Source organism: Thunnus maccoyii, chromosome 2, assembly GCF_910596095.1.
Source record: "Thunnus maccoyii chromosome 2, fThuMac1.1, whole genome shotgun sequence".
NCBI lineage: Eukaryota > Metazoa > Chordata > Actinopteri > Scombriformes > Scombridae > Thunnus > Thunnus maccoyii.
Window position 1 is genome coordinate 14,883,419 of NC_056534.1, and position 26,167 is coordinate 14,909,585.

The 26,167-nt window shown below is 38.2% G+C and overlaps 3 protein-coding genes across 4 annotated transcripts; 2 read left to right on the plus strand and 1 right to left on the minus strand.

Annotated features, from left to right (window-relative positions):
* The first annotated feature begins 3,488 nt into the window (after positions 1-3,488).
* Positions 3,489-8,384, plus strand: ucp1 (uncoupling protein 1). Its single transcript, XM_042398482.1, has 7 exons — positions 3,489-3,657; positions 3,819-3,956; positions 4,187-4,391; positions 5,728-5,925; positions 6,062-6,163; positions 6,504-6,684; positions 7,738-8,384. The coding sequence occupies exons 2-7, from the start codon at positions 3,831-3,833 to the stop codon at positions 7,850-7,852; spliced, it is 927 nt and encodes a 308-aa protein (XP_042254416.1). The 5' UTR covers positions 3,489-3,657; positions 3,819-3,830; the 3' UTR covers positions 7,853-8,384.
* On the minus strand, positions 8,276-15,356 carry elmod2 (ELMO/CED-12 domain containing 2). Of its 2 annotated transcripts, none has more exons than XM_042398493.1 (9): positions 15,233-15,356; positions 12,736-12,889; positions 12,601-12,629; positions 11,540-11,637; positions 11,273-11,402; positions 10,900-11,033; positions 9,615-9,683; positions 9,343-9,476; positions 8,276-9,222 (listed from the first exon to the last, which is right to left on the minus strand). In XM_042398493.1, exons 2-9 carry the CDS (start codon positions 12,878-12,880, stop codon positions 9,065-9,067), a joined length of 897 nt encoding a protein of 298 aa, XP_042254427.1. In that variant the 5' UTR covers positions 12,881-12,889; positions 15,233-15,356; the 3' UTR covers positions 8,276-9,064. The 2 variants fall into 2 exon arrangements, with proteins under 2 accessions (XP_042254427.1, XP_042254435.1); XM_042398501.1 differs by lacking the exon at positions 15,233-15,356 and adding an exon at positions 15,034-15,211.
* A 5,012-nt stretch (positions 15,357-20,368) lies between these two features.
* Positions 20,369-25,431, plus strand: gprin3b (GPRIN family member 3b). The gene is made up of 2 exons (XM_042391742.1): positions 20,369-20,444; positions 22,533-25,431. Exon 2 carries the CDS (start codon positions 22,624-22,626, stop codon positions 24,865-24,867), a length of 2,244 nt encoding a protein of 747 aa, XP_042247676.1. The 5' UTR covers positions 20,369-20,444; positions 22,533-22,623; the 3' UTR covers positions 24,868-25,431.
* The last annotated feature ends 736 nt before the right edge of the window (positions 25,432-26,167 follow it).

The window sequence follows — 26,167 nt, forward strand, 5'->3', positions numbered from 1 at the left end:
CAGTCACAGTACAACGTCTCAAGTCTTTTTCATTGACTTTATCCGACTGGGAGCTGCTGTACGACCTCTTTATGCAAAATGTTACTGCCATCTAGTGGACGATCATACAGGCCTCCAATCCTCATTTCATAAAGACATGCTTTTTAGCCCAGTCAGTAATGATCGAGCAGATAAAAATAACAGTTTGCAGTTGATGCTTTACAGTTTATACAGTCCAGACAGTAAGTATTTGGACAGTTACACATTTTTTGTTCTTCAGGCAGCTTCAGCACATTCATTTTGAAATAAAACAATGAGTACAATGTGTCAAAAGTCCAATACACAGTTCTGTCTGTATTGACATAAACCTACTCAAATTAAAGCTGAGACTTGGCGCTTTAATGTAGTATCCATTATTTTATCTCAAATTGAATGTGCTGAAGCACAGAGCCTGAAGACCACAAAATGTTTAACTACAAATATGTTCTGGACTGTAGTTCAGATACAATATGTTGTGTGAAAAGTGCTTTTCAAAGCCCTGTCTGAGAGTGAATTAAACAACTTAATTCACAACTTTTGGAGGCAGAATTGAGTTTTCTAGCCTTGTGGCACTGACGTTAAGTTCCAATGACCATCTGTGAAACAGCAGTGGTGACATAAAGTACATTTACTCAAGTAATATGCTAAGTTTGAGGTACTTGAACTTTACTTGACTATTTACATTTCATAGTACTTTATACTTCTACTCATCTGCATTTCAGAAGAAAATATTAATTAAAGATTAAAGATCCCCTTCAGACACATTTTAGGACATTAAATCCTCTCCTTGGAATAATGAATAGTCTTAACATGTTTTTTCCACAAAAAAAGTAATTATGTTGTCAAAAAAACCTCTAAATGGCATCTACTGCTTCTCTCATGTAAACATCTAATAATATACAAATATGTTTCATTTCAGAAGTTTTACTGTTGGATACAAGATGTCTCTTACGTCACTCTAAAGTCCATTCTCAGTGTTAGTGCACTGGATGCTTCAAGTTTACACATCACACTTGTGTAAGTTGTATACTGGTCCTCCAAACTAGTTGTGATGTCACAAATCCTGCTCATAAGCATGCGTCTTAAACTTGGATTGAAAGTGAGCACAGAGAAACTTTTCACTTTCAGCAGACGGATGAAAACAAACTGCATCATTCTGCACAGTGAGTCTCAAACATCGAAGTCAAGGAACAAGAAGAAAAACACATTTTTACCCGGGGGGGGGACTTTAATATTTCACATAGAAAACATACGATCAGTTTATGAAATAAAACAATAGTTAAAATTTTCTCCACCTCGACTAATGACAACTGATTGTTAACAAAAAGCCTACAGTGTAACACTGACAGGAGCCATTTTACTGCAAAATGAGTATTTTTTAACTTTTTATTCTTAAAGTACTTTTTGATATATAACTATTTGCATTTGCCATAATTCTTTTGTACTCTTACTCAAACACAGATTATTTTTAGATTGTAGCAGTATTATTTTTACTCAAGGAAAGGATCAGAATACTTCTCCACCACTGATGCAATAAAACTGGAATCACATCTATCTGGTTTAAGTCCAAAAAACTGCAACTGAATTCTTTCTCCCAAAGGATTCACAACACTGTCAACTGCTCTCGTTAAATTTTCTTTTGGCCAGAAATATATTAATAACACAGGAGAAATTTTAACAGGAGCAAATGACAGTAGTTTGTGAGACATAATGCTGTAATGTGTTGCCCTGGGGACAACGGCGTTAAATCTCTGTTGGTTACAGGGCCTCTCTCTCTCTGTCTTTCTCTCTCTCTGTAGACCGAACACACTGGGGTTGTGGCTCAGGTTGACCAATCACAGCTCAGTGAGCTCACTCACAATAGTACGTTCTGCAGATTCAGCTGATGCATCCTCTCTTAGACACATGGCCAAGCAATCAATGATTAACCAATCAGAAACAATGTGTTTTAGGGCCGGATGGATGAAATGCTCACAAGATCATCAAGCTTGCTTTCCTCCACAGATTATAATGTAATATCAGCTCAAATGAAAGAATTAGTTATTCATGAAGAAACTCTTGTCAGGTTGCACCATAACTTGCAAATGTGGCTTTTGTTATGGCGATGTAATGAGTATTTGTAACATTAATAGGGGGTGACTGAGGTCATCTAATTGTGCTACATTGACAGGTTTGGTTTCATGACTACATTACTTTAGTTCCTGCCACCATGATAAACTCTTTATGGTACATGACAGCATCTGCATGTCCATCTCTCTTATTGTAAACCTGTAACTCCAAAAGCAATTTATACCACAGAATCTTTACACTATATCTAAACTCAGCTATCTAAACACTTTAAAACTCTGACAGAGTAGATGATAAAACTAGATTTTGGAGAAAATTACCACATAAATGTAAATGAAAAAAAGATGTGAAAAATAGGATAATTGACATCCTGTTGTTCAACATATTTTTTGCTTTAGATCCTGTTTTTTAATTATAATGATGCACTTTATTCAAAAACGAATTCAGTCTTATACAACCCACCCAGTAATAAATCCTATTCATTGCATTAATACATTAGTTTTAGCTACTTGTACCTGGCAACTGAGTATTGTGGGACCACACCACATTTCTCCATAATTTCCATTCTGTTACGTAGGTAACGGTATGGGGAACGGTATTATGAAATAGGCCCGAGCAGCACTGCCAAACTGCTGAGAGGCCGAACATTGTGTGATGCAAAGCCCTTATCTGATCCACAGTGAACTTCAGTCACCAGCTCACGTCACAACTTACACCCAGCACTTTTTTTTAGTGTCCTTTTTCCCAAAAATGTGGAAAGTCTCTGGCTGTGACAGCTGTTATTAAGAAATCATGAATGAACAACATGATATGATTAGTTTTATATGAACAAATGAGCAAATACTGCAAAATACAGTAACTCCACTGCAAAAGTGAAAGGGCAACGTGATGTGAGGTGGTTGTAAAGTCTGTCGTTTAGCCAATCAGCTTTGAACGCTTTCCCTGTTCAGCTGTTCTGTCACTGGCTGAAAGCAAAGACAAGCCTCCAATGACCCTGCCTGATATTGTTATGATGGCTGTTGTTAAGCACAGACACTTTGGTCTAATGAAGTAAATTATTACATAATATTAAGTCGGTGACAGACACAGAATAGGACAAAAATCTGCTGATATTTCCATTTCTACTCACTGTGCTGAATGCAAATGTAAACATGAATATAGTGTTGATTACATTTGAAGGCAGAAAAATAAAAAAATGAAATATTAATATTAGCTTACGGACAAAATATACCAACATTTTGATGAAAAGATACTTAAGTTAGAGTCACAGAATGGGGAAGTAAAACTTGTTGTTTTTCTGAAAAGTGCCTGCACTGTGGGGTAAATTGAACATTGACTTTCTGACAGTCGGTGGACTTTGAGTTGACCCGGCAGAACAGGAGTACACAGTAACGCCTCTCTGTGGATGTCATAAAGACGCCAGCCAGAAAATATATAAGTACAGAGCAAAAGATGCATCTTTCCTTTCTGTGGAGTGGTGCCCTTTATGGATTATAATCTGGTCTATCAAAATCCTTCCTGAATCACAAACAACAAAGGATCAAAAGGAATCTTAAATTTTAGACAAACAACGTAAGTGTGTTTTATGTTTTTTTTTTATGATCAATCTATACTTTGACTGTTGAACCACTGTAGTCCATATAAAGATGAATGCTTTTTATATGAGGTTGATGTTCAAATGGTGGTTTCAACACTGATTTATGCATTCTGTATGTGTGTCTGTGTAACCCCAGAAATAGGAAAACATGGTAGGACTTAAACCCTCAGATGTTCCCCCTCCACTGGGGGTGAAGATGGCGAGTGCTGGAGCTGCAGCTTGTATAGCTGATATTGTCACATTTCCTCTGGACACAGCCAAAGTCAGACTACAGGTATGTGGTTCAACAAAACTGACAAAGACAGAGAGAAATCATTGTTCATCCATCTCCAGAAACACAGTGTGATGAGTAGCTTGACTTTCAACTTAGTCCACCTCAGTACCCCATGAATCAATGCACTCATTAACACTTCTGTAGCTTCATGATGCATCATTTAGTAAAAACCTTTTAAACTTTTGTTCTGTAAAGCTGGTTTTAGCCTTGAGTACTATCTGTGACCCCAGATTCAGGGAGAGAAGGCGATGGAGGCAACCAAAAACATCCGCTACAGAGGAGTGTTTGGGACGATCAGCACCATGATCCGGACTGAGGGGCCCAGGTCTCTGTATAACGGGCTGGTAGCCGGGCTGCAGAGACAACTGTGCTTCGCCTCCATTAGAATTGGCCTCTATGACAATGTCAGAGATTTCTACACTGGTGGAAAAGAGAGTAAGTGGTTACTTTTTAAGTACATTCAGGGTTTCTTTTCTTTTCTTTTTTTTTTAACGACACATAAACTGAGCTTTCACAAATCAGGTTATACCTGGGTTATAGATTTAAATGTCCTACTGTCATTAACAAAAATCCTTAGATGAAAGATGAATGTCAACCCCAATCAGTTGTACTTATGTAGCCCAAAATCACAAATTTGTCTCAGAGGGCTTTAAAATCTGCACAATTTACGACACCTTCTATCCATAGACCTTTGATTTGGACAAGGAAAAACTCCCAAAAACACATGGGGGGGGGGGGGGATTGGGAAAGAGGAGGAGGAGGAGGAGGAGGAGGAGGAGGGATCTCTCTTCCAGGACAGACAAACATGTAATAGGTGCTGTATGTGCAGTATAGACAGATGAAGCAGTGGTAGAATTGCAATATGGAGAAACAGAATTACAATATACGTACAGTAAATAAAGCACAGCACATATAATATGAAGTAAATATTAAGTGTAATAAGGTCAAGAGTTTCAGGCAGGTGTTAAAGACATTTTGTGCCTTTTCCCACTAGTGGAATATGAATTTTACAAAGATCAATAACAAAATGTAAAAATACTCCTTTATAAGTAAAAGTCCTGCATTCGAAATCTTAACTAAGTAAAAGTACACAAGAATTAGCAGCAAAATGGCAAAATTATTATGCATATAATTATGCAAAATGAACCCATACAGAGTGTTATGTTTATCAGATATATTTGTTGTAAGACTAACTGATTCATTAACATGTAGGCAGCATTTCATGTCAAGTTAATAAATACATTTTTTAAACTGATCATGTGTTTTACATGTAGAATCATGATCTGAAAAATAACTGAAATAAATGTAGTGAGTAAAAAGTACAATATTTACCTCTTAAATGTAAAAAAAAAAAAAAAGTGGAATTTAAGTATAAAGTGGCACAAAATGAAAATACTTGAGTTAAGTGCCTAAAAAAATGACACTGTTAAAATCTAGTCAGATATGCGTTCATGAATGACATCTTTTTATTGATTAACTCTAACTGGTTTGTAGTGTTTATACCTGTCTGCTTGTACTGTTTAACATTGTTAGGACAAAGAGTTGTGAAACCTTGTTTTTCTCTCTGTTTTATCTGTCAATTTTAAGTTGAGTTGGGACGACAGTACGGGCACAAATTAGCTGTTGAGACACATTTATATCGATGTTCTTAAAAAGTCAATGTTGATTAATGTGCACTGTCTCCTAAAAATACATAAAACTGTATTTAAGTACAGTATTACAGTATTAAGTTACATTCCACCACTGGTTGTTTTCATCTATCCCTCTCTAGACCCGGGTGTACTGCTTCGTATCCTGGCCGGCTGCACTACAGGCGCCATGGCAGTGTCCTTTGCACAACCTACTGATGTGGTCAAGGTTCGGTTCCAAGCCCAGATGAACCTGGATGGCGTGGCTCGTCGCTACAATGGAACTATGCAGGCCTACAAACTCATCTTCCAGAATGAGGGCTTACGTGGACTCTGGAAAGGTGCCGTTTAAGAAGCATTCCTCTTAATAAATTATCATGATGACAGCAGTTAAACAAAGACTCAGAAATGCTTTATAACCTACTAGTAAAGCACCAGTTTGGATATTTTCTCTTAAATGAAAATGGCTTCTTCCAGGTACACTACCCAACATCACAAGAAACGCACTGGTCAACTGCACAGAGCTGGTCACATATGATCTGATCAAAGAGGCCATCCTTAGACACAAACTGATGTCAGGTGAGCGAGCGTGCATGTGTGCCTGAGCCTACACACACATACACACACACACACGCACACACACAAACAATGTCATCCCAGAGAGACAGCTGCTGATTGGGCAGAAATCCACACACCCTCCTCTCCCCCCCTTCAACTCCACCTCAGCAGATAACAGAACACATGCTGGTACAGAACGTGGTGTAATGATTAATATTACATTTACATATCTCAATCATTTATATTGCCCTATTCACAAGATTACATAATCTGCTGACATGCAGATTATAACACATCTAAGAACAAAGGCTTCACACTTCAGGTATCAGTTGATAAATCTTTTCCACAACTCTCTCCACAGATAATCTGCCGTGCCACTTTGTGTCTGCGTTTGGTGCCGGCTTTGTTACCACTGTGATCGCTTCCCCGGTAGATGTGGTGAAAACAAGGTACATGAACTCACCACCGGGCCAGTACAAGAGTGCGATCAACTGCGCCTGGACCATGATGACTAAGGAGGGGCCGACTGCTTTCTACAAAGGGTGAATTTCTCTCTCTCTCTCTCTGACATGAAAATTACCCAATATGTCACAAAACAACCCAAAAATGTTGTCCAAAGTCCAAAAGCTGAAAACAGATTTGTGTATCAGAACTTTGTTTTTTTTCTTGTTTCCCCTCCCATAAATCAGCACGACCCCTCAGATTTATCTGGTGACCCTTTGAAGGGGCCCGACCCCTAGGTTGGGAACCGCTGGACTACACTAGCTAACTGTATATAAAGTAGTTCAAAGTAGCTCAACCTCCAGCAGCTACAACAGTAACATGCTGCTTACACACTGATGCTTCAGTATAAATAATCTAATGATGTCATATATAATAACATCAAGCTGATAATACTTATGTACTGTTACTTAAGTAGAATTTTCTTGCAGGACTTTTAATTGTATCAGTACTTTTACTAAAGTAAAGGATCTGACTACTTCTTCCACCACAGAGCATTTTACTGTTATTATTTGATCGATCGACACTTTACAAGTGTGAGACAATAATTTGTGTAGGAAAGAAGAAAAAACTAAGCTCTGATACATTAATTTGGATTTACATTTTAGAATTTTTCTCTAATCTTTCTTTTTGTTGTGAGGTTTTATCTCTTTCGGTCTTATTTATTTGAAATCATGTGAGGAGTTTAAAGGGGAAATATCCCTTTGGTGGAACTGCTAACTCAGACATCTGAAACAAGGAAACACAAGTACACACTGTACTTTACATTTCATGTAAAGTTTGGGAACCTAGTTTAACCTCAAACAATGCAGTGTAATTTACAATTTTATCATATATTATCTCATGTAAATTTTTACCTGAAAAGTAACAGATTTTGTGCAGCTGTTAAATAAATGTGGTGAAGAAAAAAGTATTTCCCTCTGAAATGTAGCGGGGTACTAAGTAGCAGAAAATGGAAATACTCAAGTATAAAAAGTATTTGAGTAAACGTATTTAGTTGCTTTCCATCACTATAAACAATCCGACATCAGCAGGCAAAGTCCAGCCTTAATTCTGTCCTACAAACATCTAATCAGTTTCTTTGTCTCTTGTAGATTTGTGCCCTCGTTTCTGAGGTTGGGATCGTGGAACGTCGTCATGTTCGTCTCATTTGAGCAAATCAAGAGAGCCATGATGGTCACCAAGAAGAGGTTTGACACCAACAACTGAGATTCCTGTTTCAAAGTCTGACTGAGAAACCTGAACCACTGACGGGTTGGCACATCAATGAAGAAACCTCATGAATGTCAACTGATATTTTCCGTTTTATTCTTCTTGTCCTTGTCTTGGTGACAGAGAACAAAATCCTTTGTTGAAAAAGGACGCTTGTATCCAACAATATGCTGAATTCATGTATAAAAAGACTCATAGTTCTCCTTTTTATATTTATAATTTGTCATAATGAGAAGTTGAGCTTGCACTTTCAGACCTGTAAATCTAAATCTGCCTGTTATACATTTTAGGCAGCTTAACAAGTGCACCTTTATATGATAAGTACTAATGGTTTATGTAAATCCTAAATATATATTTGACTTGTTTTACAGCCTTCCTGCTTGCTTATTTCACTCGCCTTCTCACACACGGACACGAATCACATTTTAAAACATCAAAATGTGTATTTATTAAGTTTGAGCAAGATGTGTTAGTCATTACATACCTTCCTCAAAAGCAAATCACAGCATTAAAAAAAAAAAAAATACCAGTAATGAAAATGCAATATCAGGCTTAAGACATACAAATATATTGAAAAAAAGGCAAATAACCATTTTTGACATCACCTATATTACATAATACAGATTGTATTAATGCCATCAGCGGGGGAAACATTAAACTGAGCACACATTTTAAGATGACGGCACCACGACGGAGCGTCAGAAAATGGAAATGATTCCTTACATCAAGTTAAATCCATGGTCTCTGGACATAAATATCAAATTCCTGAGCCTCATTTACATAAATACAAACAAGACAGCTAAAAATATGGTGGCTAATCACCATTTTTCTATAACTGTCTTTAAACTGCAACAATTTGGCTGCTTTCTCACTGAAAGTGCTTAAACACTCAGACCCGTCCTCACTACAGCTCTCATTACCCCTTTATTGAAGGACAATTAACCACTGGAATGGCTGACTTTTGAGGTATAGGGTGGTAGATTTGTGCTATATTTTAGTTTTCCCTTTAGTATCACTGTAACAACATGAACCGAGCATGACTAATGAATCACAAAACCAAATATAACAGCTTTTATCAATTTTTGAGGAACGTGAGTGACTCGAGCAGCTCGTTTATGTTTTTTACGAGCAGCACTGCTTCCTTCTACCTGATCGAACAACATCAGGGGGTCACCGAGAAGTCGGGGGGGATATTATTCCTGAATCATGTTAGTTTTTAGTGCGGTCAGTCAGTGTGAGGGACACATCAGGGTCCTCTAGATGTGTCTTGACTATGTTATGGAATTTTTCTCTGTACTGATTGAACTCCATGATGCTTTCTGGTTCTTCTGCCACCCAGAATTTATCGAATTCATACGCCAGGTAACCTGTCAGAGGAGAAACAAGCAGGATTAAGGATTAATTATATCACTTTCTATTAAAAGAAGGTGTTTTGTATTTGTGCGGCAGAGGTGTAAATATTAAAGAGTGATGTGATTTTTTCTTACAGTATAGCTGATGAAAGTGCTGGAGCTCAGGTGTGCCGAGTACTGTGTTGTAGAAATGCGGTTTCAAAGCACCACTCTTCATGAGGCTGTAGGCCATTTCTGTCAAATTGATCCCAACTATGGCATATGAATACCTGGAATATATAACATAAAATAAGAATGAAGTGCCAAAAGTGTACACATGGAAATAAAAGATCTGCAGCAATAATAATGCATTGATTTTTATGAAGATCCAACTATTGACACAACATTGACAACAGAATGTCTCTTACCCTAGTTTAGGATGGTTTGCATGAGACAACACCTGACGAGCCTCTTCTGTGTAGTTTTCACTGAAAAAACTGTGACAGAACAAAAACATTACAGTACTGATCCTAAACTTACACTACTGGTCAGTGTTCACCAGTAAACCTGTATTCACTGGGAGTGATCATAACCATTGAGAAAAAAAATGAACATGCTACTTGTTACTTTTTAAGGTGATTTTTTTATTTGAATTGCTAAGATGTCACTAAAACCTCATATTTTTATCTTTTGTAGACTTAATAAAGTCAGAGTTGATCTGTGTGAGTGCTATACGCTCTAATGATCTGACAAAGGCACACATCTCACCTGTTATTTCATCTATGTTGTCTAAGCTTTGTAGCCTTTGGGCTCCCCAGTGTTTAATCAGTTGGGGGACTGATAACTGCAGAGCCTGTTTTTCCATCAAGCAGAGTAAAGACAATATTCTGACACGATTTTTATTTCATAGGGAAGCGACAGTATGTGACATTATAGGCTACGAGACTGTGAGGTGAAAAGCAACATGTAGACGGCTCCACACAGATAAATTATTGACAATGGATTTGTCCAGTTTAATTTTTAGACATAGAGAGCATGGGGTTTTCCAAAATGCAGTTTTTAAGTGTTGTTATGTACTAGTTATGTGTTCAAATCATAAATACAGAAAAAAGGAGGAGGTTCTTTCACTCTCATCAATGAGTCTGTGAAACAGCAACTAATGTGAGTATGCATTTATTATAGTGAAAATATATCTGATAACCTTTGTTTTGCTTGGTTTTACTGTATCTTATCCTCCTATTAACGCACACAGCTGGGAAGCTGGTCTGAGGGTCATCATTCTGTGGCTTGCTTGTTCAGCTCTCTGTATCTGTGGCATTTTCTACTCATTTCTTCTTTTTTGTTGCTTTGGTTTTTTTTTTTTCTCCTTTTTTAAATTCTAGTTTAACGCTTCTTTTTCGCACGGCAGCAGAGATAAGAATGCCCCAAAGAGATTTAAGCCCATTTAAAAACAAACTAAATTATAAAAATTCTGTGCATCTGTACACGTTACAACAAAACATTTACAGAATACTTCCCACTAACATTTGCGAGCTTTACATCAACTTCAAATTTTATAACATATTTCTCATTGTTGCCCTTTAATGTGAATGTAGCTATGTTTAAAAAGGTATTTCCATGATCCTAGATCCATGGTGATCACGTTGCTTCTGTGCTGGTATAAGCCATGTAATTTATCATACTGTATATGTGTCTCATTCATTGGGTACTCACACAAGGTTGATTAGGCCCAGCAGTCCCATTCCTCTGAAGTCAGTCTTGGGGTCATCTCCTTGGAATCCGATGTCTCCCCACTGTTTGGTGATCCTCGAGTCCAGTTTGACTGTCGGCATCAACAGGTCCCAAAGCTGAAGGTACAAATCATTCCAGAGTTACGCATCTTTATTGCTGCTGTACTAAAGCTGGCAGCTGACAGGTGCAATGACTAATGTGATCTAACATAGTGTACAACATTTCAGATTAGAAATCAATATTAAAATACTACATTCTACATCATATTATTTTACTAATTTATGCTGGGACATATAATAGTTCTATGAAACAGTAACCATGTGGCTATAACATTTACAGCCACTGCTTTACACACCTTCAACAGCATGGCCTCGTGTTCTTGGTTCTCTGAGCTGAAGATTTCCTTTCTCAAGTCTTCCACAGATATAAACAGGCTGTTGTATCCTGTTATCTGCAACAAACAGATGTGTAGGCTTTCCTTGAACCTGGAAAAGAAGGAAGATTGGACCAATAATTAAACCACTAAATCAGAAAAATACTCAGGACTGAATATTATTTGAAAATTAAAGAACTGCAGGTGACAAGCAAACTCAGCGAAATAACAGATAAGAAGTGACCTTACATGGGACTTTTCTGGGGTTTGACATTCTTCTCTTTCATAATTTGATCCACACATTGTTCTAAATCATCCTTTCTGGTTTCCAAAGCACCTCTTAAAACCTACAGAGGAAGAAAGCAATGAGAGTAAAGACAGGCAGAAAACTGGCACAGTGGCTGCTATATAATATACTGTAAGCTGTCAACCCCAGTGGAAAAATTGCTTTTCAAAGTCAGCCTCCGAAACAATGAAACAGATGACCAGGCACTTCTGTTTCTACACCATATGGACTGTTGATTGGGAAATGCTTACCAAGCTATAATCATAAATAACAAGGAGAGTCATTTCATCAGAGTCTGGCAAGTGTAGCGAAAGATAAAGACTGATGAAGTTCACAGGGTGGGTCTTTAATAGAGTCCACACATACTATAGCCTGACAGGTACTGAACAAGTGTTTCCTTTACACTTCTCTGTGGGCCCACGTAGTTTAAACCCTGTTAGTCTTCAAAGCTCTACATGATGTTCTGACTTTCTGTTAGACACCTCAGGTCCACCCATTAAAGACCGCCGGCAGACCCAAAACCTTAACAGAGACTGTCAGGACAGAGATTTTTCCATATGCAGCAGTCATATGTAGACTCATGTCTGCTTCATTTTGATTAGTGACTTGCTTCATTACTGATTACAGACCAACAATATGATGACGAGCCCTTGTAATTTGTCAATTAATTAATCATTTTTTAATTTCTTTTTTATTAAGGTACTAATAAAATACCAACATCTTTTTCTGACCTACAGTCAAAAATCAAACAAATCAATGTCAAACAATGATATGAAAGGATATGAAAACAGATTAAAACAAGCAAATTGTCACTTTTCAGAAGATTTTTAATGTTTGATTGCACTAAAGCAAACATGTTTTGTCTTTTAACAGCTATTTAAAGAAACTTGAACATACAATAATAGAAATACTGGTAGTAGTGCTACTTTTAAACTAATACTGAAACTGTCCTGGCTATTAGAAACAAAATGATCCCTTTTACCTGCCATAAAACTGACAGTTGCCAATGGTATGATTTTCTTACCTTGTTTTTTGATGACTTGAGAGAGTATTCTACAATTGGACACAAGAGGCAGATGAAACACTTTATACAAACAGTGGAAAAAAATATATATAGTGAGCAGCAAAAATAGGACATATTCAAGATGATTTACTTCACCTGCTTTTGTCGTCCTGGTTGCTCCTGGCTTGTATCCAGAGCAGATTCTCTGCAGCTCACATTTCCCTGTAACCTGCCTGATGAGCCACTTCAGCCAGTATCTCAGGAAGGATGTGTAGACGTACTGCCAGATGTACCCAAACATGTTCTATTTCTACAAACATGAGCAGAGAAAAACAAAATTCAAACAGAACAACGTAACAAGTCTAACAAGCCAATTAACACGTATTTTCAACATTCCTCTGAACCTCTAGTGTCTCATGAACAAGCTGCGTCTTCAAGAACAAAACTGATAAGAAACAAATAGCTGCTGACAGTGGTGGAAGAATCTTATTTACGTAAAAGTGCACAAGTATGATCATCAAAATGAACTTTAAGTATCAAAAGTAAAAGAACTTATTATGCAGAATGCCCCCTTTAGACTGATATATTATTATATATCATATTATTGAATAGGGCTGCAGCTAATGATTATTTTCTTTATCAATTAATCTCAAGTTTATTTTCTTGATTAAGCGATTATTTGTAAAAATAGTGAAAAAATGTGTTCACAGTTTCTTAGAGGCCACGCTGATGTCTCCAGTTTACTGTCAAATGAAGACAAAAAAATGCACATTGTCACATTTGAAAAGCTGAAACCAAAGAAAATTCTGCATTTTTGCTTTAAAAAATTACTGAAATGATTAATAAATTATCAAAATAGTTGCTGATCAATTTTCTGTTGATTGACTAATCGATTAATCGCTGCAGCTCTGTTATTGAATATTATTATTGATAGCAGCACTTTGGGGTTTTATAATCTATAAGAAGGCAGAAGTTGAAGATGATATGTTTTGTATGAAAATCTTAATCTGCAAAGTAACTGGTGTCTGTAGCTGTCAGTGGAGTAAAAAGTACATTTGTCTCTGAAATTTTGTGTAGTAGACATAACACGCAAATACTCAAGTAAAGTATAAGTACCTCCAGTGGTGGAAAAGGTACTTAGATCCTTTACTTAAGTAAAAGTACCAATACAACAATGAAAAAATACTCCTTACAAGCAAAAGTCCTTCATGAAAAACCCTTTTTAAGTAAAAGTACAGTAAAAGTATTTGCAGCAAAACGTACTTAAATTAAGTAAAAGTACTCATTTCGTCCCACTGACTGATATATTATTATATATGACAACATTAGATTATTAATACTGAAGCATCAGTGTGTAAGCAGCATGTTACTGTTGTAGCTGCTGGAGGTGGAGGTAGTTTGAACTACTTTATATACAGTTAGCAAGTTTAGTCCAGTGGTTCCCAACCTAGGGGTTGGGCCCCTCCAAAGGGCCACCAGATAAATCTGAGTGATCGTGAGATGATTAATAGAAGAGGAAAGAAGAAAAAACAAAGTTCTGGTACAGAAATCTGTTTTAGTCTTTTGGACTTTATCTGTAATCTTTGATTTTTAGTGAAATATTGGATCATTTGAACATTTATTGAAATGAAACCATGTGAGAAGTTTATAGGGAAAAATCACTATTTGGTGGAGCTGTTAACAACTGATAGACATGTGAAATGTGACCCCGACTACACACTGCTTTTTGTAAGACGTCAAAAGCCAAAAAGGTTGGAAACCACTGGTTTCATCTTTAATAATGTGTTGTATTGTAAAAGCTTGTTATATTATCCATTGTATCAAATCTTCATCTGAAAAGTAACTAAAGCTGTCAAATAAATGTAGTGGAGTAGAAAGTACAATATTTCCCTCTGAAATGTAGTGGAGTAAATCAAAATTGAACTTAAGTAACTTACACTAACTTGTGTAAATGTACTTTCCACCACTGCTGGCAGCTAGCTATCAGTGGAATAGAAAGTATATTTCTCCCTGACATGTTGTGGAGTAGACATGACACGAAAATACTCTAGTTAAGTACAAATACTTCTTACCTGTAACGTTACCTAAGTAACGACTGCCAACGAAACACACAGATCTGATCACTATGAATAGGATTACTGTGACTGCTGTTTGTGTCATTCAGAGTACTTGACAATGACCATTGTTCGAAGATGAGACAATAATGTGTTTTTAAAACCATATAATTCATTAATCAGTGTATGAGAAGATCAGCTGGTCATTTAAATCCAAATCGATACATTTAGACTGAACTCAGTTATTCAAACAGCCATAACAATAGTGTTGCGGTTAGCTAGCATTATAGCTAAGGCTAACTTAAACGTGTCCATTTAGCTAACGATAACATTACATCCAGCGTGAGTTGAGTATCGCTACTGCACATTTATGTTAGCAAAGTGATATCTGGTTAGTTACCTCTGATTGCAATTGACAAACTAGCCGGCTTTAAAACTCACAGATGACAGTTAACCGGGGCAATGTAAAGACAACAGGTTGTCATTGTGTTCGCCTAACGGTAGCTATTGTTAACCTACATCAGGTTTAGTCGCTAGGATTAATGTGCTTGATAGTATTTACAACGAGCAAGAAGCTGATGTTAATTTGTGATTCTTACCCTAGTATTGTCGCTGATAACAAAAATATACCCAAACTTAACTTCACATACAAGCTATAGCCGACGGCCGTGTGAACGGTTAGCAACGTTTCCTTTGACAACAGTCTGGCTGTGATGCGTTCAGGTTTAACAGCCGTTGCTAAGCTAGCATTAACATTCACCCAAGAAACTGGAGATTTGTTGTTTTGGATAACATTCATAATTATATATAGATTTATTTAAATGATTTTTGTGGTTGGAGGTATTGCAATAAATGTCAAAAAACCTTTTAAAACTTTTGGAAAATAACACAATAATAATAATTTCATGGTTAATGCAATTCACATGCCGTCTTTGAACATAGCACATGCCAGCCTGTCAATGACGGTCTAGACGTCAATGTTGCTGCAGCGCCATCTACTGTCCAATTTGTAGTAATAGGACCCTCTAATGTACAGATTGATGTGCTTGATGTGATGTTGTGTTTTGTGTTCAGTGGGATGAAGAGCAATATTACCTTTGTAATTCAGCTGCTGATTATTCTCAGCAAATTTCACACCCATAAATCTAAATGGTCCAGCTCCAAACCCTGCTTTCATCGGTGTATTGTTGAACTCAAGCAGTATAATGCCTTAATTGAAGATGTGAAGAACAATAAATCTAAGAAGACTTTCAATATTTTAAAGGACCAGTGTGTAAGATTTAGTGGCATCTAGCAGTGAGGTTGCAGATTGCAACTAACTGAATACTGAATACCCTGTCCCTCACCTCCCCCTTTCAATCGTGTAGGAGAACCTAAGGTGGCTGCAAAACTCTCCAAAAAACGAAGCAAAAAGCCCTCTGTAGAGGTATGGTTTGTCCATTCTGGGCTATTGTAGAAATTAGGGATGTGCAGATACCCCAGTATTTGTATTTGTATCTGTATTTGTTGAGGCAGCAAAACTATTTGTATCTGTATTTGTATTCAAATAAAAGTAGAAAGAGGCTTAAAAATATTGTTTTTGTTTTTATTGCACTTTTAATTTTAGAAAATTAAAGTGTTACAATAAGAATTCATGAATAAACTACCTTACGAAGTAGGTCCCCACACCAGGTTTTGAACTGGAGTCTCCCAGATCATAGACAACTGCGCTGATTACTGAGCTAAAACTTTACTCATCGCCTCTTTGTAGACAGACCTCTATTATAGACAGACTCCCATTTATATACCCATAACACATAGACAGCACACCATGTAACATGTAGGGAGGAACTTCACAGGCAATTATTGCTTTGCATTTTTCATTTATTGCCTATTTTTTACAATCTAACTTGTGGAAAGGAGAGGGGGAACAACAGGTTATGGAGAGTCCCTTTGGAGCACTTTGCATGTGTCAGTAGCTCAGCTTTATCTCTGAGGAACACCCCCAACAAATAATTTTTAAAATATTTGTATGAAACAAATATTCGTATAAAACCCACTATTTGTGCTTTGCCAAATAATGTATTTGTATTCGGGCACACCCCTAGTAGAAACATGGCAGTGCAACATGGTGGCCTTTGTGGAAGAGGACCCGCTCCCAATGTAGATATAAAGGGCTCATTTTAAGGTAACAAAAACACAACGATTCTTATTTTCATGGGATTATAGTCTGTCTTACACACTGGTCCTTTAAAGGAAGTACATTTTATTTTAACTCTAAAAGAACAATGAACAGACTCAAGACTCATCTGGCTTCCACAAAGGTTTGTTTGTTTTGTTTTGTTTTTACAGTTTTTGTATGACAATTGTTGTACCTCTTAGTTTTGGATGAAACTTTTGGATGAAAAAAACAACAAAAAACAACTATGTCCCTGTGTTTGCCATCCCCAATTCAACCACAAGATGCTGCCAGATCCCCACTATAACTATGTGTTTTAAATTGTTATCAAAGTCTGTTTATAATTAATATAGATCAATCATATAATTTTCCTGATATTTAACATTAAGTAGCCATGACTCAATTGACACATCTGAGTTGTGAAGTTGTACACTTGCTGTGTCATCATAATAACGTCTAGCCACAAATGGTGGCAGACAGACCACACATCTTTATCACTTAATGATATTTCCTCTCACCAATTGTTTCATTTTTTCCAAACTGGGTGCACACTTTCACCCTGAAGCACAAGTCTGGCATTTCAACAATGAGTGCAGCCTATCTGACCGTGCACTCTACTGTAATTAAGTCGCGGTCTATCTTCTCACCTACAGTAATCAGTCCCTCTGGGCTTTTAAAGGCAGGAGGTCTATCCTATACAATTACTGCATTCCAAGAGGAACTCCTGTCTCAGATCAGGCCCAGGCTATATTTGAAAACCAAATCCCCAAAGTAACAACTTAGATCAGTGATCACCAACCCTGCTCCTGGAGAGCTACTGCCCTGCATGTTTTAAGTATTTTCCCACTCTAACACGCCTGATTCTAATTATTAACTTGTTATAAGGCAACTGAAGCTTTTTCAAGGGCTTGATAATGAGTTAATGATTAGAATCAGGTGTTTTAGAGTGGGGAGATACCTAAAACATACAGAGCAGTAGCTCTCCAGGAGCAGGGTTGTTGACCACTGACTTGGATTATAATAACAATTTGAGAGATTAGCCTATAATAGCCAATAACACTGATATTAAATCACTTATAACAGCATTGACAGATGTGACACAAAATCTTTTTTTTCCTCCAGCACCATAGGTGAGATGGAAAATCAGATGTGATCACGGCAATTTAATTGAGGCCTTAAATGTTGTGTTGTTGTTTCTCTCTACTCTCTACGGGGGAAACCATCATTCCTTAATTAAGAGAAAACCAAAGCAGGACTCCTTTGACATGAGTAAATTCAATATTTCTGACCAAATCTAAAAATCCTCCAATTTAATGACAAAATAGGTCATCACTGTGTTCTCACACAGTATCCTGGGTCCCTGTTGACAGGATGACGTTGTGTAAATGCCTTCCAAAATGAATATGACTGTTATGAAAATGATTCATGTTGTTTTCTGATCTGCATTGTTATGGTTATAGGTACACTACTGATTTTACACATGAAGTTCAGTTTACTCGACATAAAGAGGTCTACTGTCCTCTGAGACTCTGGAGGGAGCTTTCCAAAGTCGCATTGCATTGACTGTCAGTAGGGAAAAAACAACAAATGCTGCCCTTTCTCTGATGAAGACAGCCTCAATCAAACACACATAGTATATACACAGCACAGATCTAAGGATAAAACCAAGATCTAATTTCAGAGCTCTTTATCTGATATGGCAGAGAATGATGGTTTGAGATCATTAACATGTCCCTCTAATTATCTTTCACAATGGCATGCCTCAGCCATTCTTTATCTGAAGCAAGTCTATATGTTTGATTAACATGATGCTCAAGTAAGATATTGATGTTCTGTATCAGGAGCAAGTAATTGAAATGTCATGCTCAATGTGACACTGTGTCTTTGTGGCCACCCCATCCAAACCAGTTTACACCAGCAACCCTTATGACACCTTAAACAAAGCTTTGTCTAGTTACAAAGCTCCTGTCATAGGTTGTACAAGTCTGAGAGCTAAAGGCACTCAGAATATTTTCATTTTAATCATTTTAAAGGCCTGTTGGGGTCAAACTATTAATATTTCACAAGTAAAAACAGCTAAAATATGTTTTTTTTAAAGGCATCCAGTAGGTGAGTGCATACCATATAACTGTTGGTTTGATTCATGCTCAGGGACCTTTGTTGCATGTCATCTCTCTCTCTATGCCAGCATGTCCTGTCTGTATCTCTACCGTCTATCAAACACAGGCCAAAAAATAACCTTAAAAAAGATTTATGATTTTTCAGCTTCTTCCATATCAGATTCATCTTGCGACATCTCGGGCATGTCTTGATCCCTGGGTTTGGAACCACTGATCTAACAGTGTCCAGTGTCCACCTGGAACAGTTGTAACCACAGAGAAAGAAACTGCAGTTTCTCTGCAGTAGTAAAGCAATGCTGCCTGAGGAAGAGCGCCAAGTTTGAAACGTGTTGCAATCCAGACTAGCTGCTGATCCAAGCTTTTCTGTGTTCTTCATGCCATTTAGTGCCTGTATTTCAGCTCAGTAAATTCTCTCAATTTTTTGCATTTGACGGCTCCCTTCTTTTTTTTTTCTCAGTAGTAAAACAAGAAATATTACTACCCCACTGCAATTGAGTTATAATATTCAGTAATAAAATAGTTTCATTTGAATTTATTTATTTGAACTTATATTTTTCATGAGTGGAGTTTAAAGAATCTCAAGACTTTCTGACACAAATTGATTTATGATTCATCATTCTGTATTTGAGAATTGCAACCCTTTCTGTCCACATTGCACCATTTTGTAAAGCAATATAATAAAGAGAGAAATATGAATCTTCTCTGTATAGATCAGATATCACATAAAAAGTGAGCTAAACTGAAATGGCTGCAATGACAGCATGCTTCTTCATGTCACCGAGCCTGTTTCTAAAGGTCATTTCTTCATCAGACCTCTTATAACCTCATTTTTCTGCATATCAAAACGCAGTTACTAATATAAAGGGATCTATTTAGAAACACACCCCCCACCTAAAAGACACAGACTCCAATCACTGTCTGAACTATACACAAAAAAAGGCACAACAAAATAAATCATATATCTTCCTGCGATATTATAGTCTGCCTTAGGAGACAAAGGCTCATTCTAGGATTTAAAGTGAATCAATTTCAAGTGCAGGTGACCCTCCTATGCATGCCTGCGGCTGTGTGGATTACAGAGCTGCCTCCCTCTTCATCCTCCATTCATCCATTCATCTGGTTTACTCCGCTGCACCACGTTGCCTGCACCGGAGCAGCTCAGTGCGGGATGGCACACGCACCGTGAATTGGTGACAGATGCGTTTTGTGAGGGGTCCACTTTTTTCTTGGCACAAGGCGACGCTAATAAAGACCTCGGAGGAAGCATCCATCGGTCGGACAGCGGTGACTCATTGCGCACGGTCATCCAGCCAGGGCGCTTTATTTTTTTTGCGCTTTGCTGCGGAGGATCGATACCTCTAAAAAAAAAAAAAAAAAAAAAAGACCCATATTCTGGTAGAAGGCGTGGCTTGATGTCACCGACACAGGGGTTGATTTTCCATATTCATATCTAGGGTTTAGCCTCATCTCACTGACACGGACGCGCAAACGGCACCCAACTGTACGGGACATAAAGCGTCTCTCTCTCTCAAGGTAAGCCATTCCCTCCTTTTCATCACACTAGAGGTTTGTTTCGTGTCAGATGTTTGAATTCGTCCGCAAGGTCAAATCAAATCAGCAAATATCAGTGGCCTCTGAGATGTTGGGGTGGGACAGGACTGCAAATGTAGGCTACAGTACATGACATAGATCTTAATTGGCGTGAATTGGTCGCACGTATGTTTATGTTTGCCGTTTTGCATGAATTCACATTCTGCATGCACTCCATCCATCCACTCTCCTAAAACTGCTGCAGGCAAAGAAACACAGACACCGGTGCGTTTTATTTATTGTTTCTAATTACAGCCAGGATATGCTTTCCATAAATATTTGCACTTTGACAACAGACAGGCAGATGAACACACACGAATGGGCAACACCTGCCTATGACCCAAAACAGTAGCCCACTATTCTGGTTTTATTCTAGTCACACTCAAAAAAAAAAAAAAAAAAAAAAAAGATGTTTTCAGGTTACCAAGTACATTTTAATTAGAGTTGCTTTATTTCTAGACAGAAATATTGCCTGATGAGTGCAAAACCTACTCCAAATGTGTTCCCTCGCCAGAGAGGAACACTGTGGTGATGATGCTTGCTGTTGAGAGAAAGCAGAACAATTCAACAGATGAGTTTAATATTCAGAGCACAGTATGTAGGATAGAACTCATCATCAATAATGTCAATGAAATGGCTAACCAGTGCTCTCCGTGGGCCGATGAATTATACGTATGGGCTGTTATGTATGATTAAAGTCTTGATCACAGTGGAAATCATTTGTCTGACTCCAAAGGAGCAGATATTTCACATGTCTGGTCTGCTGGCTGCTGGCACATTACTTGCAGGATTGGCCCAGATGCTTTTACACTTTTAGGAGACAGACTGAGATGGAGTCATTCATCAAGCTCGGGATGAAGAAGACATTTGTAAAACTGTAGGTTACTGCTTAGAATTTGTACAAGATTGATTATGAAACAAAAGAGGATCTAAAGACACATTTTGCTCTGTTTATTTTTCACTAAATGTGTCATGATAAAAAAAGGTAGATACACTAAAAGACTAGTAGATTGTTTTCAGGGTACACATTCAGTATGTTTGGTGTTTGGCAGTATTATTTATTTGAAATTGAAATGAAGCTGACATTGTTCTGCCTCAAATGTGTGTGAATAAAATTGTGTTAGACAGAAATTTCATTGTTGAGTTATATATGAACAATGTTATTGCAGAAAACAGTAACACAGGTTCAATTGAACTGATATAACAGTGGTTAGCCCTTTTGTGAGCAACATGTGAGCGTTCATCAGATAACCTTTACTTGCCACCTCCTTATATAATTTAACACTCATTATTCTACATATTTTGGACTGGTGGGACCGCTAAATGTGGAACATCCACTGTAAGCAGTTTCAGCCTACATATGTCAAAGTCTTTTTCTGCACTTTGCTTACTTTTTTTTAGTTTTATGAACTTTATTTTGCTTTAGTCTGACACAGTATTTATGTGTGCTCTGTAAGGATGACTCCTACTGTAGATACTCTTATATTTGTGTTATTGCTACAGGTGGACCAAACTGCTTGATATGTATTTAAATTCTCTAATAAAGAGATTTATAAGATATTATCATCAAAAGATGACGCGTGTCCAGAATTATCTGAATCCTGCTTTAATTGAGAGTTTGCTAATTTCTTTAGCCACAAGCAAACATTAAAGGACTTTACAGATAAAAACTTTACTGCACTACAGAAAAACATGTTTGAAATACACAGAGGCCTGCACTCCACATTATAGTGACTTGGACAAAGAGTATTATGGTTATGATTTATTTGATGATTAGGCTTGCATTCAAATTAATTTGGATTGAAAGCAGTGATTGAATTAGGCAAATACAGGTCATTGATTGATCTGGCATTTGGGGTTTTTTTTCTAAAAAAGGATTGTCTGAGTGCATTTTGTTCAAACAAAACTAAGTGGAATGCAAGATGCAACTTACATGAAGATTATCTGATCTGATTGTTTTTGTAGATCTGAATTTAGTAAAGAACAGTCACTTTTCCAAAAACTAAGTCTATGTCTATTTTCCTCCTATAGGAAATTGCACGAAGTGACTCATATCACACTCTGCTTCTGTTTTCATCTTTGGATTACGAAAATATTTAAAGACTGAAACAGTGAATCCAGCATGGGAACTAACCCAAAAAGGACAGTGACGGTCCAGATGGTGCCTCAGCTGGATGTGGCGGACACGCTGGGCAATAAGGAGTCGAATGCCAACTGGGCTAAAGAGCCCAACCTAAACCTCTCTCAGGTTTGTCCAAAACCCAGCCTCACATCTACCGATCACAAAAAGGATAACTTATCTCTGACTGCTGCTCCTGCTAATGCCATCCCACCTCCCCAAAAAACAGCTTCTAAGGGAGGCGATCCACTTAGCAGTGCTGTGTTGGACATACAAACACCAACCAATGGAAACCAGCAAAAATCCGAGTTTGTGGCAGGTGGAGACCAACAGATGCCAAACCTGTCTCTCGCAGGCCAAGGTGTGGGTGAGGTAGGAGTCGACCAGAGGGATGCTAATGCTAATATGAGAATGTTAAGCCCAGCTGATGAAAAGGATATCTTTAAGGCCGGTTTGTCATCTGCTGTTACAGCGTCAAAGGTCGACACACCAACCAATGACTGCAGAGTAAAAGGGCCAAGTGCACCAGAGGAGGAGTGTGCAAAGCCTGCCGTGAGCAGTGGAACATCCTCAGCCAAAGCCACAGCACAAGAGGACACTACAAAACATGTCTCTGCAAATAATCAAAATCCTAACAACGCTTGTGACTTAAAACAAGCAGCATCTGAAGTGCTGACACCCCAACAGGATAATAAAGAAAGTACCTCAGCTGCTTTAAACAAGGACACTGCTTTACCACAGAAATCTAAAGAGCCAGATCATATACAAAAGTGCTCACTAAGCTCCATCTCTCTGCAAGAGTCACCCAAACCTAAACAATGTATGGAAACAGCAGCTCTACTTAGCTCTACTTCACCTCCAGCTAAGAGCCAAGATGCAGAGGCTGAGCCTACAAATAAGAGTTCAAGTTCAATACATCCAGAGAAAGATTTGCAACTAGTAAAGAAATCACAAGTCTCCACAGATATGCATCAGCCAGTATCTTCACAGAAGGATTCCTCCACTCTGCCCCAGGCTGTACGAAACATGCCGACATATGGGCAGTTGGCTGAGGTAAACAGCCAAACTGACACAGCTGTCTTTGAGGAGCAGCAGCAGCAGCCGAAGCTCTACAAGGAAGCTTCAACCATGACCTCATCCCTATCATCCACCCCAGTCAAGCAGTTTCATGATATGGAGGTTCAAGCGGTAGCAAAAATGTGCAGTAAGGCTGTGTCCACAAGTCCGAGTCTGTTGCCTGTGACTCGCAGGCCAAGCACTGGTGCGGTACCCAGGGAGGAGGCACAGAGCCTGGCTGTAGTGTACCAGGTCGACGGGGGTCTGGGCCTCCATCAGATTGGGCCGTCACAGATGAACGTAACTTCTCTTAACACCTCTACTGATCCCAAGTCAGAGAGACTCACTGTTGAGGCAGAGATGTGCCCCAACCAGAATGCTGGCAAGGTTTTTCTCTCAGAAACTTTGTTGCAGCAGCAAGACACCAAGCTGGGAGCAAAGCCTAATGAACCAGGATCAGCTCTATGCAACACCCAGCCAGTTTATCAAATCAACATTGAACACAGCAATCACAAGGAGCAGGGAGAGACAAGTAACTCCCAAAATAAAACTGCAGTTCAGACATCTGCAGCGAAAACATCCACTGCTGGAGCTCCCTCTTTTAAATCAGGAACACCCCCAGAGACAAATGTTGCTACCAAGCCTGGATCTGCTGACAGTAACAATGCTGCGCTGTCTCAGGCTGCTGTAACAACCAAGCCCAAGGAGGCCCTGCCAACAGTAACTACAGCAAACACAAAGTCAGATTCAACAAAAAAGAAAGCTGAAAGTCCTAAAGAAAAGACTAAAGCTGTAAGTAAAGCCCTGACGAAGCAGACGAATTCTGACAAGAAGAAGATGGAACCAGAGAGAAATGACGAGGAGGATGACCAGTCAGGGAAACAGAAAGGAAAGAGCGTCCATGATGTTGTCTGGGATGAACAAGGGATGACTTGGGAAGTCTACGGGGCTTCTGTGGACCCAGAATCCCTCGGTTTTGCCATTCAGAGCCACTTGCAGTGCAAAATCAAGGAACAAGAGAGGAAACTGATAGTCCAGACCTCCCTCCGAAAGTCAATCTCCGGTGTGGACTCACCGCGACATGGCAGGAAGAACAAAAGGAGGCAGCAGAACATTTTCAGGTCAATGCTGCAAAATGTCAGACGGCCCAACTGCTGCGTGCGTCCCCCTCCCTCCTCCGTCCTCGAGTAGCACAGCACACAGGTAGCCAATGTCAGACTCCTCCCTTTTCCTAGAGGTCAAAACGTTTGTCCTCCCCTCGTCATGATTGCAATGCCAAGTAAAACATTAATGGAACGTCGGTCCCTGTAAGTATACTGAAATGTTGTAGCATAAAGAGTCAAACCATTTGTGATGTTTGTGATGAAAGGAGATAAAGGTAGGACATAGAAATATAAAATGAACACAAGACTTATTTTATAGAAATAGATATTAAAAAAGAGAGAAAATATCTAACAGTTTTTAAATTAAAAAAAGGCAATAATAGTGAAACGCATGTATATTAGTTATACTGGCAGTTGTATGACCTGAAAGGAAGTCCAGACCTTCACAGTAAAAGGCTCAGATTATGGGGTAGACATATTACTTACTGTCAAAATATTTGTGCAAATATATTCACCCAACATCTCATTACATTTGGTGCATTTGGTATATGTTTTTGAGGTGTTTTTGGGGCCCTATATTTATAAGATTGCTGTATTTTCTTTTCTCTTGCACATTTATTTTTAGTGAGTGATTTAAAAAAAAAAAAGGGACTGTATGCACACATGCGTTGTTTAATCGCTGTTCTTTGGTTTTCTATTAAAAACAAAGAAAAAAGTTGAGCTTTACACATTCTTTATTTCTGACTTATTGGCAGTGATTTTAAGCAGGTGTATCATCACTGTTCTGGTGATTTTGAAGAATGTTTGAAGTGTTTAATTGAATTTCTAGACAGGAAGTTTCATCACATTAGGGATTTACAGAAATGAAAAGGTCATAAAACCTTAAGAAAAAGGAGACCGAGGATATCAATAACTCAGTAAGCGAATGTGTTTGTGTTGAAGCCAAGTGCATGTCTGAATTTCAGGGGATGTGAGAGCAGCACGCAACATCAGGGCAGTCTACAGAAGATGAGCGAGTGACAGACTGCAGCTGAGAGTAAAGAAGCTGTAGGTTGGAGACTGTGCTGGATAAATTAGTCACAAGCTTAACGAGACAGTTCCTGAGCTCTAACGAGGGCATCAAGTTTGTTCAGAGGGAAAGGCCAGTTTGCTCCCAACTATTTCCTTTTGATTGACACCCTGTAATGTTTGCAGGTGGGCCTATAGAAAGATTTCATAATCAATGTATGCTTTTACCTGAGTACAATAGTTTGCATTATAGCTTTGTGTGCTTTGAAGAGCTCTTAAGTACTGAGTTTGGTCAGTCATACAAAAATGCAAAGCATGTCAAGTTTTTGTAGGTCAGTAAAGGACAAGAGATCTTGGTAATATTTGTAGCATTTGAAGCA